This window comes from Phoca vitulina, unplaced genomic scaffold (assembly GCF_004348235.1).
Source record: "Phoca vitulina isolate PV1807 unplaced genomic scaffold, GSC_HSeal_1.0 scaffold5, whole genome shotgun sequence".
Taxonomy (NCBI): domain Eukaryota; kingdom Metazoa; phylum Chordata; class Mammalia; order Carnivora; family Phocidae; genus Phoca; species Phoca vitulina.
This window is the reverse complement of record NW_022589708.1, coordinates 69862704-69882668: the sequence shown is the minus strand read 5'-3', so window position 1 is coordinate 69882668 and position 19965 is coordinate 69862704. Positions and strand designations below refer to the sequence as shown.

Below are 19965 nucleotides of genomic sequence, written 5' to 3'. Positions count from 1 at the left end.
CAGTCTCTCCCCTCCTCAGGTGTGCATGCCCCAGTCTCCCCCTCCCCCCAGGTGTGCATGCCCCGTCCCCCCCCCCCCCCAGGTGTGCATACCCCAGTATCCCCCTCCCCCCAGGTGTGCATGCCCTAGTCCCCCCCTCAGGTGTCTGTGCTCTGGGTACACTGGACTATTCACCAAGCTTTGATGCAGAAGCCTGTTTCCAGTCCTCCTTGCTCTTGTAACTTGAAGTCTCTGCTGCCTGGAATTTACTTGCTCAAGCACTGTGTTGAGCTTGGTCCAAGCAGTGCTTTCCGGAAGCCTCCCCTTCCCTCTGCTGCCCTGCCTTGGGTGAGATGGCCCCTGTCTCTACCCCAGGTGCTCCTTTAGGGACTCCCATTAGAAGGACAACCAGTAGGGTGGGCACTTGTGCCCTTGGTTGTTGACTGAAGGACTTGTGTCTCATGTCAGCGCCTTGGGTAGCTGCTTGCTCATCTTCCCCAGCCCCTGGCAGGATGGGTGGTTGCACACAGCCCCTCTCTGATTTTCTGTTGCACAAATGAAAATATAAACTAATAATAACGACAGTAACCGCTAAGGCCCAAAGCACTTTGCATGTGCCAGGCCCTATTCTAGAAACATAACACATGTGAAACCAGTTGATCTTTGGCCACATGCCTGGGCTGGTTCTGTCCTTGGCCCATGTGGAGTGCCGGGGGCCCTCCATCCTCAGGTTGCGGGGGGGGGGGGGGGGGGGGGGGGGGCTCAAGGTGGATGGAGCTGCTACCCAGTTTGTGCACAGCCCCAGGGAACAGTAGATTTGTCTGAAGAGGAGGAAGGAAAGGCAGGCTCTGCCCCCTCCTGCTGGGTAGGGGTGCATTGGTTTCTGGTCGCTCTGCGGGCACGGATTATCTTCAAAGTAGGTAATTGTAACTAAGTAAATCAGCTGTGGGCTGCACATCCTGGAGCTTAAGGCCTCCAGGACTTTGATTTCAACCTGGAAAGCTCCAGGGAGCTGGAGCCACGCAGGGGGGGAGCTGTGCTGGGTGAAACGTTTTGTAAGTAGGTCACAGGAAAGAAAGTGAAGGCCCACAGGCTCCCTCCCACAGCGTGTCAGAAGAGAAAGTGGGGCAGAGCCCGTGTGAGACCCTGAGCCACGCAGGGGCCCCAGCTGCAAGCTTTCTCCTGAATGGCAGAGCCAGGGACATGCAGTTCCGGGGTAGGGCCCACGACCAGCTAGACATTGCCCGGACTGACCGCGATCATTGCCTCACCAGCGGCATTATGGAGACACTCTTGAGCCTTGACTATGCTGAGCCCCACACTAAACACTGTGTACCTTATCTCAGTTAATGCCGGCAGCGCCCCTCTGAGTGGGGTTATTTAGTGTCTCAGTGGTTTTGTTTTTTTGTGTTTAATCTGGTTTCTATGATCGGTGTTCCTGGGAGAGTCTGGGAGGACAAACCAGGGAAGAGGAACAGAACGGCGCGAGGAGCTAGGAGGGGCAATCATCCTTCCTGCCCGTGGTCCCTTGCTCCCTCCCAGGAACAAGAAACGATAGGCTAGGATAATCAACGATAGTTGATTAGTGTTGCTTAAATGCGTTGCAATTAATTCCTCTCCAGTTTTCTGGCACTCTAGGGCTTAGGCTGGCCTATAAATCTTCGTCCCAGGTTAGTTGTAAAATCTTGATTTATCTCTTAGAGTAGGTGTGTTAACACATTAGTTGGCTTGAATTATTTAAAGTTATCTCAGAAAGGTCTTATTTCTATTGCCCATCCTGATTTGCACTTTAAATATAGTTCCCTGTAGCAATTCACAGGAATTCATGTTGAAAATAGAAAAGGGAAAATTACTTTTAAACAGCAGTTTGGCATATAAGAGCATGATTTACCTTGGAATAGTTCTCCAACTGCACATTAAGGCCAAGCTTTCAAGAATATTTTTCCCCCACTGAATCTGGAAATTAGTATGAAGCCAAACAGCAAACATCCAGCCCCAGGTGGCCCCTCCCTTTGGCAGAGTTGGGGGATTCCTTTCCTCCCTCCTTCTTCCCCCCACCCCTCGGCATGCAGTGTTAAAGTCCCACCATGTGACAGGTAATTTCTTACCTCACTTGCTAATTTTTATCACTTTCTCCTCTAATTTTACCGTTTCTCCTTCATTTGTACCAACTGTGAAAGCCTGGATTTTGTGAGTAAGAATTTTGTAAAGGATTCATTATTTTAAGATTGGATTTATTAGTGGTATAGCATATTCTGTGCCTTCAAAATGCATTTGGTTCCTTGGTGATTTGTTTTATTTTGATTATGGAAACATAAATATAAAACCAGCTAGTATTTTTTTATATTCATTTAATGAGGATTATCTTGCCATGTGATTTGCGCTGATACCTGAAAGTAACGGATGCATTTTTTACCTTAGTGCTTTATTTATTTTTTTAAAGTAAGCTTTATGCCCAACGTGAGACTTGAATTCATGACCCCAAGATCAAGAGTCACGTGCTGTACTGGCTGAGCCGGCCGGGTGCCTCTTTGTTACTGCTTTAAACATTGTATACTTTATTTCTATGATGGGGAAAAAGGGAGTTCTTAATTTCACAGCAGAGTGTGAAGGAGACAAATGACAGTTTTGTATGTTTTTTTTTTTTTTTTTCTTTTTAAAGGATATTTTAAATCTAGGCCTTTGTGGTTTTGGAGGGAACTAAAATCTAGTTTACTCTCACTTCAATTAAGTGTTGCCTGAATAGAAGTATGCTGGCTTGATTATGACAAGGAGGATTTGTGGAATTCCCTTGATTTATTGGGAATGTCATCCCTCCCTGTGATTCCTATGTGAAACATTATCAAATGACATTAGTTGCTTACTTACGAAAGGTGATGTGCTAGTAACTTGCAGAACTGATAACCAAATAAAGACATGTTTTCTTCAGTATAGAGTCTGCATTCTAAAGGGCTTTCGTGTTGACATACTATTCCTTTTACATAGCCATCTGGCCTGCAAAAAAAGTGAGGAAAGACTAAATCCTGGTTATTAGATGATGAGTCACTGAACGTGTTAAACTGAGAAGGGTTTTTTTTTTTTTTTTTTTTTTTTTTTTTAACAAAAGAGGGAATTCTAGCCCAGAGAGCTTTAACTGTCTGTGTTTGGAATTAAGAATTGATGGAGTCGGCAGAGACGGATTTTGGACTCAGAGTTGCGTCTTAGATTGACCATGGTTGTTATATCCTGCAAGTTGTTGGAATGTTCTGTTTCTTGGAATTCTGTGGTGCTGAGTGATATTAACATGTTGTGACTTCCCTATATGATCTTCATTAATAATTCTATTTTTGATATCTTCTTGAGGGTTTTAAGTGTGCATGCTAGTTTGGAGGTAAATCAAATATGACAAAGCCAAGGAATTAAATACCCAGAAGCAGAATTTAAAATGGTGTTTGGGGTTAAATCTCTCCTTTCTTCTTAGAATTTAATGAATGATTTGGGCTTCATGGTTGCCGTCTTGTGTGTGTGTGTGTGTGTGTAAAATGAGAAAGTAGATTAGGTCCTACTGAGAATAAATTGGTGTTGGGAGGACACACTAAATTCCTTCAACTTGCTTGGTGGATGCTACCTAGTGTAAGGAGTAGACAGTCCGTGAATGATGGGATCCTAGTGCCATTGTAAAGACTCGTATTGATTGATTGATTCATTTGATAAATATTTATTGACCCTTCCTCTGTGTGCTGGCTGTGTTCTAGGTATGGGGCAGGCAGTTAATAAAATCACATTCCTGCCTTCATGGAGCTTACAATAAACTAATATGTAAGACAAGCAATAAACAAATAAATATGTATTATGGTAGTAAGTGCTCTGGAGAAAAAGAAAGAGTGAGGAAGGTAAGGAGGGGTGGAGTTGGGGATTATTATTTATAGGAGGTGGTCTCAGGGAGGCCTCGCATAACATCTGCTGTTATCCAAATTCCACACATACAGGTTCATTTGGCTTACATTTCAATTTCCCCCTGCCTTTTCAAATGTCATCCTGGAAATGGAAATGATTAAACGATGTCAGTCATTTGCATCTTCATGTGAATGCTTTCCGATTATTTCCTTTGAGCACATGTTAATGGAGAGAGAATTTGAGGCAGCGATGTCTGGGAGTGGGGGTGGGGTTGGAGGGGTCCGAATGGAGGAGGTTGTCTGCTGCTTCTCAGGAGGGTCTCCTCTGTTAGCCTGGGAGACCTACCGCTGAAACCCCTTGTGCTACATTACTGCTCCGTGGAATTGGTTGTCCAGCACTTTTCGTACATTACTGCTCTATGCCATTGCCCATTTTCTCCTGGGGATGCGAATTGGAGAAAGCAAACTCTATGAGGTGCTTTCCTCTTAGCTCCTCAGGAGAAATGCACTATCAAATTAAAGTATATTATTTTTTTGTCTGGTTAAACTTCCTGACTGTTGGGTTTATTATTTTGCTTTGTATTTTCAAAGTGTTACTGGCATGTGATGATGATGATGACGATTTTGAATGTAGAGCCTAGGTGTGTCTGTAGGGATATTCTTATCTGTTTATGGGCTCCAGCTCAAAACATGCAGTCCTTCTAAATAGGGAGTGATTTTAATTCCCCTCACTCTCCTGGCCCCGTTGTGTTAGTGGGCTTTGTTAAGTCTCCCCTGCGTGCGGCAGCATTATCTGCACCACGCTTCTAACCTGGCAGCCCCTGAGACTGAAAGCTTGCCCCAGATTTAGCTCTGTTGCCTGCTGGGCTCTGGAAGTGATTGTGTGAGTAGGAATTTGTACTGCTTCCCTCTGGATTCTCAGGAATTCCCCTTCGCTTTAGAAGGCACCAGAATCGAGGTTGCTAAGAAGGTGTATTTTGCACGCATCTATTTTGTAGTTTCTATCCATAGACACAAATGGTATACAGATTCTAATTTCTTTGGTGTAGTATTTCTTTCGCTTGGTAGCCTAAGCATGTTGGCTTCCCAGTGGTGAATAATTTCAGGTCCGGAGATGAAGGTGGCCCGCCGTGCTGGTTTGAGGCAATGGAGCCGCTTTTAAAAATGAGCAAAGTATGTCTTATTAAAGTACCCCCTTTTTTTTTCTCATTTTAAGCACAACTGTTGAATGTGAGAATAAATCTTAATTGATAATTTTAATGGGAAAATGTTTTCTTTTTTCTAGCTTTTGCTTTGGTTTCTGAAGATACAGAGAAAGAGGTCAAGCAATCTAAGGTACTATTCTCATGATCAAATCTATTCTTCCTGTCTGAGATTCATTTGTATTTTCTTTAATGGGAGCTGTAATGATTTCATCTTTCAACAGTTACCAGTTTTTATTATCAATTAATGAAATGTTGGTCAACCATAGATTTTTTTTTTTAAAGATTTTATTTATTTATTTGACACAGAGAGAGAAAGCACAAGTAGGCAGAGACGCAGGCAGAGAGAGAGGGAGAAGCAGGCTCTCCACTGAGCAGGGAGCCGGACGTGGGCCTCGATCCCAGGACCCAGGGATCATGACCCGAGCCGAAGGCAGCCACCTAACCGACTGAGCCACCCAGGCGCCCCTCAACCATAGATTTTTAATCCCTAGTGGCAACCTACAGATAAGCTTGCTTTTAAAAAAAGTCCTTTAATAGTTAAAACAGACCAAATAGGTTTCAAATTTCATTGTAAGAAAAAGTATTTTGAAACGGAGTTAGACATTTTAGAAGTCTTGCTTGGATACCGTAGTTTTCTCTAGTCTGACCACATCTAAACTTGGGCTTCATTTTTCCAGTCTGAGAAAGGAGTCTTATGCTATGTCCCTGGGGTCACAAAAGCCTGAGCATCCCTCTCCCTGAAGGTGGCACTGTGTGAGAGTCCCCAAAGGTGACTGCCAGGCTTCTTGTACAGTCAGACCCAGGAACTGAGACCTGGGGAACTGATGGAGACAGGACAACACTTACCCAAATCTCAGAGCTGCTGCTTTTTTCATCATTGATTTCATTCAAGAACTTTGCCTCATGTTTACCATTTAGGCTTTGCACTAGATGAATTTAGCAGATGAGAAAGAGAAACAGTATTTTTTTTTTAAAGAGAAACAATATTTTAAGAATATGAATTGTCTTTATATTAGTTAAGGCTCAGTTGACTTTATTTTTTATCCCACAATTAGCATAAAAGCATTGTTTAAAAGGATGTTTCTTTTGTCACCAGAGTATTATCTGTTCTAACTGTACTGTGGGTTTCCTATGCAGGAACAATAATAATGATTTCCTTTGGTTTTAAGATACTTTATGGTTAATAAAACATTTTCAGACATTTCATTAACTTGATCTTCTCAATGATCCTGTTATTGCTAAGCAAAACAGATATTCCCATGTATTGGCATACCTTGGGGATAGTGTGGGTTTGGTTCCAGACCACTGCAATAAAGCGAATACCACAAGAAAGCGAATACTGCAATAAAGCAAGTCAAATGAATTTTTTTTGGTTTTTAGTGCATAATAAAAGTTGTGTTTACACTGTACTGTAGTCTGTTAAGTGTATAATAGCATTATGTTTAAAACATATACCTGAATTAAAAAGTACTTTATTGCTAAAAAAATTATGCTAACCATCACCTGTGCTTTCAGCGAGTCCTAATCTTTCTGCCGGTGGAGGATCTTGCCTCGCTGTCGATGGCTGCTGACTGATCAGGGTGGTGGTTGCTGAACGCTGGGGTGGCTGTGGCAATTTCTTAAAATAAGACAACAATAAACTTTGCCCCATCGATTGACTCTTCCTTTCACAAATGATTTCTCTATAGTGGGTGATGCTGTTTGATAGCATTTCATCCACGGTAGAACTTCTTTCAAAACTGGAGTCAATCCTCTCAAACCCTGCTGCTGCTTTGTCAGCTAAGTTGGTGTCATATTCCAGATCCTTTGTGGTCATTTCAACAGTCTTCACGGTGTCTTCACCAGCAGATTCCATCTCACGAAACCACTTTCTTGGCTCGTCCATGAGAAGCAACTCCTTATCCGTTCAAGTTTGATCATGAGATGGATCCATCTTCAGGCTCCAGTTATTTATTTATTTTTTAATTGAAGTAGAGTTTACACACAATGTTACATTAGTTTCAAGTGTACAACATTGTAAGTAGACAAGTTTGTACATTCTGCTGTGCTCCCCACAAATGGAGCTCCCATCTGTCCTCATACAACACTATTACAACACCATTGACTATACTCCTTGTGCTGTGCCTTTCATGCCCATGACTTACTCATTCCACAGCTGGAAGCCTGTAGCTCTCTCTCCCCTTCATCTGTTTTGCCCATACCACCACCCCCCTACCCCCAGTTCCATTTCTAATTCTAGTCCTCTTGCTATTTCCACCACAAATGCAGTTAGTCACTGCCTTTACTGAAGTCTTGAATCCCTCAGAGTCATCCACGAGGGTTGGAATCAACTTCTTTCAAACTCCTGTTAACGTTCATATTTTGACCTCTTCCCATGAATCATGAATGTTCTTAATGGCATGTAGAATGGTGAATCCTTTCCAGAAGGTTTTCAATTTTCTTTGCCTGGATCCATCAGAGAATCACCATGAGATCATTAGCCTCATGAAATGTGTTTCTTTTTATTTATCTTTTATTTTAAAGAATTTAATTCCAATATAGTTAATATAGAGTGTTACATTGTTTCAGGTGTACAATGTAGCAATTCAACAATTGCATATGTTACTCAGTGCTCAGTGTACTTTTTTTTTTAAAGATTTTATTTGAGAGAGAGAGAGAAAGCATGAGTGAGGGGGGAGGAGCAGAGGGAGAAGCAGGCTCCCCACTGAGCAGGGAGCCCGATGCAAGACTTGATCCCAGGACCCTGGGATCATGACCTGAGCTGAAGGCAGACACTTAACCGACTGAGCCACCGAGGTACTCAGTTTAGCTTAATTCTTAAGAGCCCTAGGGTTTTTGGAATGGTCAGTGAGCATTGTTATCAGCTTCAAGTCACCAGCTGCATTAGCCTCTAACAAGAGAGTCAGCTTGTCCTTTGAAGCTTTGAAGCCAGGTATTGACTTCTCCTCTCTTGCTATGAAAATCCTCGATGGCATCTTCTTCCAGTAGAAGGCTGTCTTGTCTACACTGGAAACCTGCTGTGGAGTGTAGCCACCTTCATTGCTATTGTAGCTGGACCTTCTGGAGAACTTGCTGCAGCTTCTCCACCAGCCCTCGCTGCTTCACCTTGTGCTTTCTGTTGTGGAGCTGGCTTCTTTCCTTCGACCTCGTGAACCAACCTCTGCCGCTTCAGACTTTCCTTCTGCAGCCTCCTCACCTCTCTCAGCCCTCACAGAATTACAGAGAGCTAGCTAGGGCCTTGCTCTGGATTAGGCTTTGGCTTAAGGGAATGCTGGGGCTGGTTTGCTCTTCTCTCCAGACCACTCGAACTCTCTCCACCTCAGCAGTAAGGCTGTTTGACTTTCTTATCATTCATGTGTTCACTGGAGCAGCACTTTTTATGTCCTCCAAGAACTTTTCCTTCACATTCCCAGCTTGGCTGATGTTTGGTGCAAGAGGCCTAGCTTTGGGCCTATCTCGGCTTTCAACATGCCTTCCTCACTAAGCTTAACCATTTTTAGTTTTTGATTTAAAGTGAGAGACACGTGACCTTTCCTTTCATTTGAGCACTTAGAGGCCACTGTAGGGTTACTAACTGGCCTAATTTCAGTATTGTTGTGTCTTGGAATAGGGAGCCCAGAAAAGAGGGAGAGAGAAGGGAGAACAGCCAGTTAGTGGAACAGTCAGAACACACACACCATTTGTCAATGAAGTTTATCCTCTTTTATGGGTGCAGCTCAGGGCACCCCAGAACAATTACAATAGTGCTATCAAAGATATCCACATAACAAATGTAATTATAATGAAAAAATTTAAAATATTGTGAGGATCACCAAAATGGGACACAGAGACACAAAGTGAGCAAATGCTGTTGGAAAAAAAGGCACCGATAGACTTGCTGGACGCAGGGTTGTCACCGACCTTTGGTTTGTAAAAAACACGGTATCTGCAAAACATGATAAAGCGAAGCACAATAAAAGGAGGCATGCCTGCATAGCAGAGAAAACTTAGCCTCAAAGAAGTTATGTGATTTGACTGAGGTCATATGGCAATTAAAAGGCGTCTGGGGGGCTCAGTTGGTTAAGTGTCTGCCTTGGGTTCAGGTCATGATCCCAGGGTCCTGGGATGGAGCCTGGCATCTGGAGCTCCCTGCTAGGCCCGGAATCTGCTTCTCCCTCTCCCTCTGCCCCTCCTCCCTGCTCCTGCACTTTCTCCCATTCTGCTCTCTCTCTCTCAAATAAAATCTTTAAAAAAAAATAAAAGGTGAAGTCAGAGTCTTAATTTCCTGAATCCTTGAATTTTTCATACCGTAATTTTATATTATATAGCTGTGTGCATTATAATGTGTATGTGCGTTTGGCAATAATAAAACTCATTTGAAATGAATTTAAAGTGCTACCTAAGGGATATTAATAAGGAATTAAAATTTTGTGTAATGAATTGAGAATTATAACCTATACTTACAAGCATAGGTTCTAACCCACCTTTTCAAATGGGGAAATATATATGTATATGTCTTCTTAAATATATATGTATATATAAATATAAATATAGATAGAAATAAGGTGAGTCTTATATCTTCGTGTCACTTTTCATGCAAAGATATTAAAGTCCTTGAAAAATGTCATTAACCCCATCTGTGCTTAGGCCACGGAGCCAAAAAAACCATTAATCCCCTGAGGAGAGGCAGTGATAAAATGTCTAGACCATACCCGAGACTGGGATCTGGGGAAGAATTCATTTGTCCAAGCTCGCCCAAAGTCTGTAGATGAACCTGGAGATAGGAGTTAAGGCTCTTACCAACAACCACATTAATTTGGGATTATCATTAGTTGATCACCCTCGGCAGAACTGATCAGGACCTGCCGGGCCGTGCTGTTCAGAAGCACCCACCTTCCCTGCCCCTCACCTCACTGCTTGCTTTAGTGTGGGGCCCTAGGCAGTGCTCTGTCCGAATGCCAGCATCCCTGCTCAGGGTTGGGGGCCCGCCCCACACATCAGGACATCTGGTGGCTTCACATCCGAATTCTGGGTGCTGCCCCTGTCATACCGCCTGGGGCCTGACCTCTGGGCCTAGGCACCTCTTCTGGGTTCCTGGTCCCTGGCATTGACCCGGATTCTGACCTAGCTCAGCTTTCAGGGGAGCCTGCCCAGCCAGGCTCGAGCTCCAGGCCGCGGAACCCCCTCAGCCACGGCGCCCACTGCTTCAACCTGTAGTCTTTCTTGCCCAGACTTACACCCTGTGGTGGCTTATGATACTGTATCTTGTGTCATGTAGGGGTAGGGTTGGACACTGTGGTTCACGTCCCTCCTCCAACACTGATATGCTGTGGGACTTACTGACCCTCTTGGCCTCAGCTTCCTCATCTAGGAGATGGGGTAATAGGACCTATATCAAAAAGCTGTCTTGAAGATTGTGTGTGTGTGTGTGTCTATCACTTGAAACAGTGCCAGACCCTATTTAAATGTGTACCTGATAGGACAGCAAGAAAGACCTACGCAGTCTTGCGAGAGGAATCTTAAGCAAATCCAAGTATAAAAGAGGAACTATAGACCTTACTGCTTTTATCAGTTAAATTTCTTTTATGGTGTTAGTTGACTTCATATGAAGTAGATGATGTTCATGATTAAAAAAGACTAGTAGTTAACAACTATTGAGCATTTTCTTTGGGCAGATGCTCCGCTCAGCATTATATTACCTAATGAAATTCCCACAACGACCCTGTGATATAATTATTCTTCCTGTTTACAGATGAGAAACTGAGGCCTGAGCTACTAAATGGTGGGGGCAGAATTAAAAACCAGGACCAGCTTTTAGATGAGTCCACTGATGAACACATCCTGACCAATTCATTTTATTCAACGTCTAGGGGGGTGGTGGTTGTTTGTGACTGGGTACAAGATGCCATTTTACTTCTCTTCTTAAAAGATTTCCTGTCAAATTCTTGGGAGGATGTTTTATCTTCTTTTCATGAAGGCTTTGTAAACAAGGCCGTACATATGTGGATTACAGGTGTTCAAATCTATCGTGCCTTCACCAATAAAACCTGTACCAGAGGGTGACTTGGATTTGTCTTTTCCCAGCTAGGGTAGGAGCTGCCTGTGGGGTAGATACATTAGTAAGAAATCTCTTTCCTATCTGAATAGCAGTTCAGTTGACTTACAAAACTGACAGCACATTTTGACTGATATTGATAGTGTAAGAAACATGGCAGCAGAGATAATGAAACAAACCACGTGTTTCTTCTTAGGAAGAGCTAAGCCTTTTCACGAGGAAAGCTGGAGACAGAATTTTAAATGTCCTGTCAATTCGTTCATTTAGTCTAATTTTCTTTCTCAAAGGGGAAATTGCTCAAGACCATTTTGGTTCCATTCAGTTCACTTAATGCAACCATTCTTGGATGTTTTATTTTTACAGTTTACAAATCGATCCATTCGAAATGGTTAATCATTTCCGAGCTCTTGTTTTCAGCCAGTTGGAGCCGCAGGGCTTAATAACAAATGGAAATATATGTAATTTTGGTTGATTTTCTTTGTTTTCACAAAGAGATGTGGTAGGAAGTCCAGTTGGTTTCCAGCTTAAGTTAGTCAGGAAACACTGAGTTCAGGGTATTTTTTTTTTTTTTTTTAATCTTTCAGCTTATTGCTAAAGGTGACTTTTGTTGTGGGTATCACTTGGAGCTCACTCTCAAGTGAGCTTTCTTCTGGTGCATGTTTTCTGAAGAATACCTCTGGAGGAAGACAGGGCATGCATTATCCCATGGGTGGATAAAAGGAACGTTGGGAAGAACTCAGAAGACCTGGATTTTCATCCTGGTTCTGTGGCTAGAATGACTGTTGGACTCTGGGCAAATCCTTTACCTGTTCTGAGCCTCCATTTTCTCATTTGTAAAGGGGAGTGTTGGATTGGATCATCTCTCTCTCTCTCTCTCTCTTTTTTAATTATGATAAAATACACATAACATAAAATTTACCACCTTAACCATTTCTAAGTGTACAGATCAGCAGTATTAAGGATATTCATACTGTCACGCAGACAATATCCAGGTCTCTTTCCATTTCACAAAACAAAATGTCCGCATTAAACAGCTCTCTGTTCTCCTTCCCTGGCCCCTGGCAACCATCCCTCTGCTTTCTGTTTCTATGAATCAGATGATGCTGTAAGTGGAATCGTACAGTGTTTGTCTTTTTGTGTCTGGTTTCTTTCACTTAGCATTATGTCCTCAAGGTACCTTGGTGTAGCATGTTCCAGAATGTCCGTCCTTTTTAAAGCTGAATAATATTCCACTGTGTGTGTACAGTATATTTTCTTTACCCACTCCAATTCTATTTTTAAGTCTAAACTTGTAAATTTTCCATGATCCTCATCTACTGGCCAGCTTGGGAGTGGGCAGGTTGGCCAAGGGATGGGCAGCAGGTTAGGGGTGAATGCTGAGCGGCATTTCTGGTTCCAGTATTTTCTAGTGGGCTTTTCCAAAAAGTCCGTGTTTTATCAGAAGTAAGTGTCACTTGATCCCAAGGCGTAACAAAGCAGTACCCAACTATGGGGTTCTCCTCCACTCAGTGGTATTTCTGTTCTTGAGACAAAGATAATTGTAGGAAATGCTGCCAAAGGTAGACACTGTCCTGTTTCCTGTTTCCCTCTCTCCCCTCCCTGTCTATTGTCATGGTCCCTTTGGCATTCTGAGAGGATACATCTCTGTGTGGCTGTATCTTGGCTTTTGAGCTATTCCCAGTTTTGTTGGTAAAGGCTCACAAGTGCATTTCTTATTGCAGTCTGTGAAGAAAATTGAAGGATACTTGCCACTGTCCAATTGTTATAATTATGGTGAATGGCAGTTGGAAGCAGAAAAGGACAATTAGGGAGAAAATTCCTTCCTTGTCTGCTGGAGAAGACCTCGAAAACGGCAGATTTAGCCGCTGACACTTCGCACTTTGTCAGAGAAATCTTTTACGAGCCCCTCTCCTGATCTACCCAGGATCAGGATCGGGTGTCTCTGTGCCCACGTCCAGATTTCCTGTGTCCAGAGCTCTGTAGCTCACGAACCGCAGGCTGCGTGCTCCTCGGGCCCCGTTGAGGCCCCCAGTGCTGCTCCTCAGGTGAAAGAGAACATCGTGGTGATGTTCCGGATGCCAGTATGTCGGAGCCCACAAGATGATAAATACCGTAATTGTGGGGCTCATCTTCATGAGCCACACTGCCAGCATTGAAACTGTCTCTGTTTTGTTTGCCATGCTTTTGAGTTCATGGGGGTTTTTAAATGAACTCTCCCAAGAACATTGTGAACCAGTTAAGCCTTAGCTTTAGCTCCATTTTACACGGGAGGAAAGAGGCTCAGTTAAATTACGTGACTTGCCCAAGAGCACCTAAGAAGTAAGAAAGGGCCTCGTGGGAGGCTCCTGTCATGACGCAGAAGCTCATCTTTGCTCCCCCCCCCCCCGCCTCCCCCCGCCCCAGTTTTAGGGAAGCATTGCCAAGCTCTCCTCTTCTCCGTCTTCCCCCAAATGTTACTGTGTACCATGCATATTTATTTGGTGTTTTGCTAGCTTTGTTATGTGAGGAGATTTATCTTTTTCTCTTTTGTCCAAAATACAGAATTTGGAGAAAAGTGGTGTCTCAAGGAAAAATGACATAGGTAAGTAATGATTTTTTTTTTTAAACTTATGAGTATGTACCCAGGTATATTTCTTGTAAATTATATTTCAGTGAAATGAATTCTCTTTCTGATTTTATTTAGAAGGTCAGTATTGCTGTGCAAATGTTCTGTCTTGGGCCTGGCCCCACATCTACCCTCATGAAGACCCAGGGAGAACACTTTTCAGATCGACATAGTGGCATGTGATTTGTACTGGAAACAACAGCCAGTAGGTTAGATTGAATTCCCTTGACCCTCATTTATTGAGTTTCCAATAAGGGTAGGGGACTGGGCCAGTTGACCACTGTGGGGGTGACGGGGACAAGTAAGACACAGTCTCTGTCATTCTAGGCCCACACTTAGTGGGATAAAAGGACTAACCTCTGCCTGGGGCCAGATTCCCCACTTGTGGACTTGCAGACACCACTTTCCGTAGGGGTTAGCTTACCAACCACATCTGTCAAACTATCCCGAGAACCCTGGTACAGAAGCAGCTACTTGCGTCATTGTAGACACCCTGTACCCCCATCACAGCCCCTGTGCACCCTTATTTGTCCTCCCTTTCAGTATATTGTAAGCATCTTCAAAAATGTGACCATGAAGTCACAGTTGTTGTTGTTGTTTTCTGGTATTGTGAGAAATATGCCCCAGTGTTTTGACGAGATGATAAGGCTGACATCTGCGTGTTGGGTCTTTTCTCAAAGGCTGTGAACTTTGTCGATGTCGGTGGTCCCAGGGTAGGCCGTGGGGACCTGCAAGGTGGGCCTGGACGGGAGAGAAAGGGCACATTTTCGTTTCTAGGCTTCCTTTCACAGGCCTGGGTTCTGTGGAGTCTAGAAGGCAGGAGAGGGCCCCTGGGTGGTACAGGGAGGATGGCCTGTGCTGGGCCCCGGGCATGCATGTCTTCAGCTCCGAAGGAGCCGCGTTGGTTCATTGCTTTTTCTTCTTTATGTTATGATACCCTGGATGGCTCAGCCACTCCTCCCCATGTGGAGATGTTCTCTCTGCTGCCAACACTTGTGGGTTTGGGCATGTGTTTGTGTGTTTATTTTATGAGAGTTGATGGGGCTCTTGTAGAAAATGATTATTTTTTATTTTTATTTTTAGAGTTGGGGGGCAGAGGGGAAGGGAGAGAGAGAATCTTAAGCAGGCTCCACGTCCAGCATGGACCCTGACGTGGGGCTCCATCTCACCACCCAGAGATCATGACCTGAGCCAAAATCAAGAGTTGGGTGCTTGACCGACTGAGTCACCCAGGCGCCCTGAAAGTCTGAAAATGGTTATTAAATGAATTAATGTCACTAGTCTGGGACATGGGCTTGAAAGTACCAAGGGGAAGTTACCTGGATAAGTAAATTGACATTCTTGCAATTACAAATGGCAAATCTAGTGATATGTGATTTGGTATCAGCATATCCAAGAAAGACCCAGGAGCCTTATTTGCCACAGTGTTAACCTGGGTCTGCAGGCCCAGGGGGTTTGGGGGTGTGTGTTACAAAAGTAGCCTCCCAGAAGAATCAGAGTCTCGCCACACTCAGGGTGGGGTAGAATTTTTTGTTTTGGCTCACTGCCTTGTCAGTAGATTTCATGGGTGACAATTATTCTCACCAAGTAGAACACAATTGGAGTGGCTCTTCATGTATTGTGTGTGTGCATATTTATTCCTCAGCCTTAAGTCCTAAGGCTGCTTGCTATTAGGCTTTTATCAGAAGAACACTGATTCCTCCTCAGAGAGACAGCAGCAGGATGGAATCCATGTTTCTAGATTACCTTGGACCCGGAAGGATTAGCGCTTAGTAGAGCGTTTGGCACACGATAGGTGCTCAGCAACTGAGAAGAGGAAAACCTTTGATTTCTTTTTCCTTCAAGGAATTATTATTTCTCCTTCAGGGATCTTTTCTAATGGCCTCCTTGGTTCCATTACCTTTTCTTAATGCTCTGCAACTTACCATTGGCCTCAGACCCACACGGGTTCTTTCCTAGTCTTAACTGATTTCTTTATCTTCCTCTTCTGGCCCATCACGCCGCTCATTGTTGTCAGGCACTCAGTGTACGGCCCATTTATTGTACATTCCTGGAGGAGAAACAACGACCATCTGTCTTGAGTTGTGATAGTGTTTGCCGTTGACAAATTGCAGTGAGTTCAGGGGAGTGTGACTGAAGTGATAAGGAGATAGGGGGATCGTCTTATTTAGCTCCATTGACTGGGCAGCAGGAGCTTAAGAGTCAGAGGGTGGGACAGCATAGGCAGAGAAGACCACCACCAAGGTGAGCCCTGGCGTCTAGACTCAGCCAGAATGTGATCCAGTTAGGGAGGGCTTAGGATGTCTCTCAGAAAAATACTTCTCGGAGCTGATATAAAGAACATCAGTAATTTAAGTATATAAGCAGCTTTCAGCACCTAACTGTGCTAACCTGGTTTATTTATTTATTATTATTTTTTTCTGGAATGCAGGTGGGGCTGAATGGCTTGTAAATGGATGTCATTCCTTATTAACAGGGTTTTAGGAACTGGGTTAGGTGCACCCTTACTCTTTTGCCTCATCACCAGTAACTGCCCCATATGCGTCCTGTTTCTCAGCCATGCCTAACTGTTACTGTTTTCAGAGCCCTAATTCCACTTGCTCCCCCACACCTTCACTGTTCCCTCTGTTGCGAAGCTCCTCCCACCTCTTCTGTGGGCATCCCCAGGACACAGGGTCCTCATCACTTCTTCTGGGAAGGCCCCACTCTCTGGGGTCCCGGATGGCTCTGTGGCCCTTCCCTCGTTTGAAAGCTATTAATCTGAAGATCCACCCTCTTAGTGTGCACTTAAATCCTTCATGATCTGATCTGGCTGAGCCAGCCTCCCCCTCTAACTTTACCACTGACCATTCCCTTCACCTTTTTCTCAGAAATGCCTGACAGACTCCCCGGTCATCGATTCCTGATGCCACAGAGAGAAGGCAGGCTGTGGGCTCTGTGATCACCCCACTTCCTTCTCTGCCCCTGATCTGCTACCCTCTGTGCCTGAGTCTGCAGAAAATTGCTGCATTTTAAAGGAAGCACAGGAAATGCCCCTTTCCAGAAGCTCTCTTGCACTTGCCACCCCCCTTCCTCCCATAGGTCCCCACTTGGCTCTGTATTATAATGGCTGCCTTCTGACCTCTGCTCAGGCTCGCTCTTGCTGGGGCTGTGCTTGCTTCTCTCAACAGGCCAGAACCATGCACTCAGTACAGACTTAGACATGTTTGCGGGATGAATGCACATAGCACGTGCGATCAAGGCATGAGAAGAAGGAAGGTGATGATTTCTTAGTAGCAGGAAAAACAAATACAACCCATAGCACGTGACTCAGGTACAAGCAAAGGAGAAGAATTCCCTTTTTTTCTTCTTGCAAAGCCTCTTCCCCATGTGGAAGAACTGTTGTCTTTGTGGGACGGTAGGAATTTTGCTGATCTGGTAGAAGAAAAGGCAGGAGTTGATTACTGCAGGATTAACCTTTTGACAGATGGATTTGCTCTTTTAAAAACTCCAGTATGAATTATTTTGAATATATAGGAAGCCGCAAAGAGTAATATAATGAACATCCATGTATCTACCATCTAGTTTAAGAAATAAAACCTTCCTAATACGGCGGGAGCCTTTTAACCATGATCTTGATTTGTTTTTTATATCATTCTCATGTAATCTTTTATATTTTCTGATCGTATATGATATGTATATATATGCATATGTATGGTATATATCCATCTTATATATATTTGTGCTTATCTTTTCACAAACGATTGATTGATTTTTATTTTTATTTTTTTTGAAGATTTTATTTATTTATTTGACAGAGACACAGCGAGAGAGGGAACACAAGCAGGGGGAGTGGGAGAGGGAGAAGCAGGCTTCCCGCGGAGCAGGGAGCCCAATGTAGGGCTTGATCCCAGGACCCTGGGATCATGACCTGAGCCAAAGGCAGACGCTTAACAACTGAGCCACCCAGGTGCCCCCAAACCATTGATTTATATGGTTATTCCTTTGTAGCTTGCTTTTGTTTTTCAGTCTGTAGGATTCATCTATAATATCCATCTGGATTGATGCATCGAGTGCTAGTTAATTTTCGTTGCTGCATGGTATTCCAATTTGTATGTCTTACTAGTGGGTATTTGAGTTGCTTCAAATTTTTTCCTTTTACACAATCCTGCTGTGAGCACTCTTGTTATATATCCTTGTTTATACATATGCAAGTTTCTCAAGGATGATTAGTAGGAGTGGAGTTTCTGGGTCATCGGGAATGTGCATCTTCAGCTTTATTAAATTTTGTAAAAATTATTCTCTGAAGTTTATTTCATTTTTAACAAAAGTAAGTCTTTATAACTCCTCTTTTGATATGTCACTTACATTAATGTTTCAGATATACTAGATCAAATATTACATTTCAGTAGAAACATAAGATACTCGTTTAAGTCTTATCTGTGTGTCCTATTTATAGAGCCAAGAAGCTGATTTGAAATAGAGGTAGGTATGTAGAATGTTCATATTTATATAAACTCCTATAAGAAAAGAATTAGGTCATATTCAGTAGGTTGTTGAGCATTTCCTTTTAAATTTTTTATTGAGTTTTAACCAAAGAGCATTTTGGATTATTTTTAGGATCTAGATAGCTCACTGTGGAGCTATTTATTGTATGAATATTTGAGTGATTGAATAAATGAATGGAACTATAGAACTGAACATAAGAACAATAAAATACATGGGATAAAATTAAAACCAGATTATGTCTCTAAGTCGAGGTGTTAAAAGGAAAGGCACGGGGCGGGGTAGGTCCCCACATTCGTTGCTGTAAGCCGGGCTGGAGGCTACAGTTTATGTGAAGTCTGCCTTCTGCCAACGCCCCTGTCTGGAGGCAGGGTGCTGATCCAATGGCTGTTTCTGTCTGTTGCTTTATTGCAAACTCAGAACCTAACATGCTTCTCCATTGTGGAGACTGAGCAACCATCTTGGCTGGCAAGACCTCCGATAGTCTTCCCCGGTCAGTGGGCCTAACATTCGAGAGGGTTTACTCTGTGCTCGTCATTGCAAGCAAGGTGGCCACCCTGAGGCGAGTCTCTAGGGGGCTGGCAAATGCTTCCAGTGTTGTTGTAGATGGGCTTTTATGCCACACTTCTTGCTGAAGCCCTGCTCCTGTGGAATTGTGGCCATTTTCCTGGAGATATCACTTAATTCTGGCTAGGTGCCCTGTGAGGTAGAGTAGAGATTATGGAGTTATTTATTTGCAAGCTCTCATGAACTGATGGGACAGAAACAGTCACTGTTGAGTGTCACCTTAAGGAGCCATCCAGAACATTCTTGAGGTAGTGTTATTAGTTTGCTAGGGCTGCTGAAACGAAGTACCACAGATTGTGTGGCTTAAACAACGGAAATGTGGCTCACAGTTCTGAAGGATAGAAGTCTGAGCTCAAGGTGTGAGCAGGGTTGGTTTCTTCGGAGGCCTTTCTCCGTGACTTGTAGATCCGGTGGTTTCACATCATCTTCCCTCTGTGTGTCTGTGTCCAGATTTCCCCTTTGTGTAAGGACACCAAATATACTGGATTAGGACCCCCACCAACAACCTCACTGTAACTTGAGTGCCTCTCTGTAGAGACCCAGTCCAAGTAAGGTCACATTCCGTGGTCCTGGGGTTAGGACTTGAACTGATGACATTTGGGGGACACCCTTCAGCCCATAACAGGTAATGGTGCAATGTAGGATTATGTGTGGCTTGTGAGAAGGCTAGTGGCAAACAAGATTTTCAGCTACTGGGGAGGCCAGTGTTGTAGACATTTTCATACTTTCTCACATTTACCGTCATTGTTTCGACAGATGCAGGAGCGGATTCACAGTTTGTTGCCACAAATTTGATCTAGTACAGTGAGCTTATTTACTTGCTAACTTCTAGGAAGGATGTTTCAGAGATCAGTTTAAAAAGAGATTTTTGTTGCTATGATTACATTTAAATTGATTTTTTTCCCTAAGAGTTTATGGCCTGAAAGCTTGCCTTGCAGCTTTTTTTTTTTTTTAAACTTGTTTTTAAGTGTATTTCAATTGTTGAAAAATAAATACCTGAAAACCTTTTTATTTCCTTTGGTTCTAGATTTAAAAGGAATTGTATTTGTCATCCAGAGTCAAAGTAATTCTTTTCATGCAAAGAGAGCAGAACAGTTAAAAAAAAGCATCTTAAAGCAAGCAGCAAATCTTACACAGGTATGTAGTCATGGCTGGGATGTCTGCTAGTTACTTATTTGTTGTTACTTTCATGTTTTCCAAAGTACTCCGTCTGTA

At 43.4% G+C, this 19965-nt stretch overlaps 1 protein-coding gene across 2 annotated transcripts in view; it reads left to right on the top strand.

The window, feature by feature from the left end:
* Positions 1 to 19965, top strand: part of B3GLCT (beta 3-glucosyltransferase) — a 118300-nt gene that overhangs the window by 9024 nt on the left and 89311 nt on the right. For both annotated transcript variants that reach the window (XM_032403243.1, XM_032403242.1), the window contains exons 2-4: positions 5140 to 5189; positions 13635 to 13674; positions 19778 to 19887. In XM_032403243.1, the coding sequence (XP_032259134.1) occupies positions 5140 to 5189; positions 13635 to 13674; positions 19778 to 19887 (200 nt within the window). The remainder of the gene's footprint in view (positions 1 to 5139; positions 5190 to 13634; positions 13675 to 19777; positions 19888 to 19965) is intronic.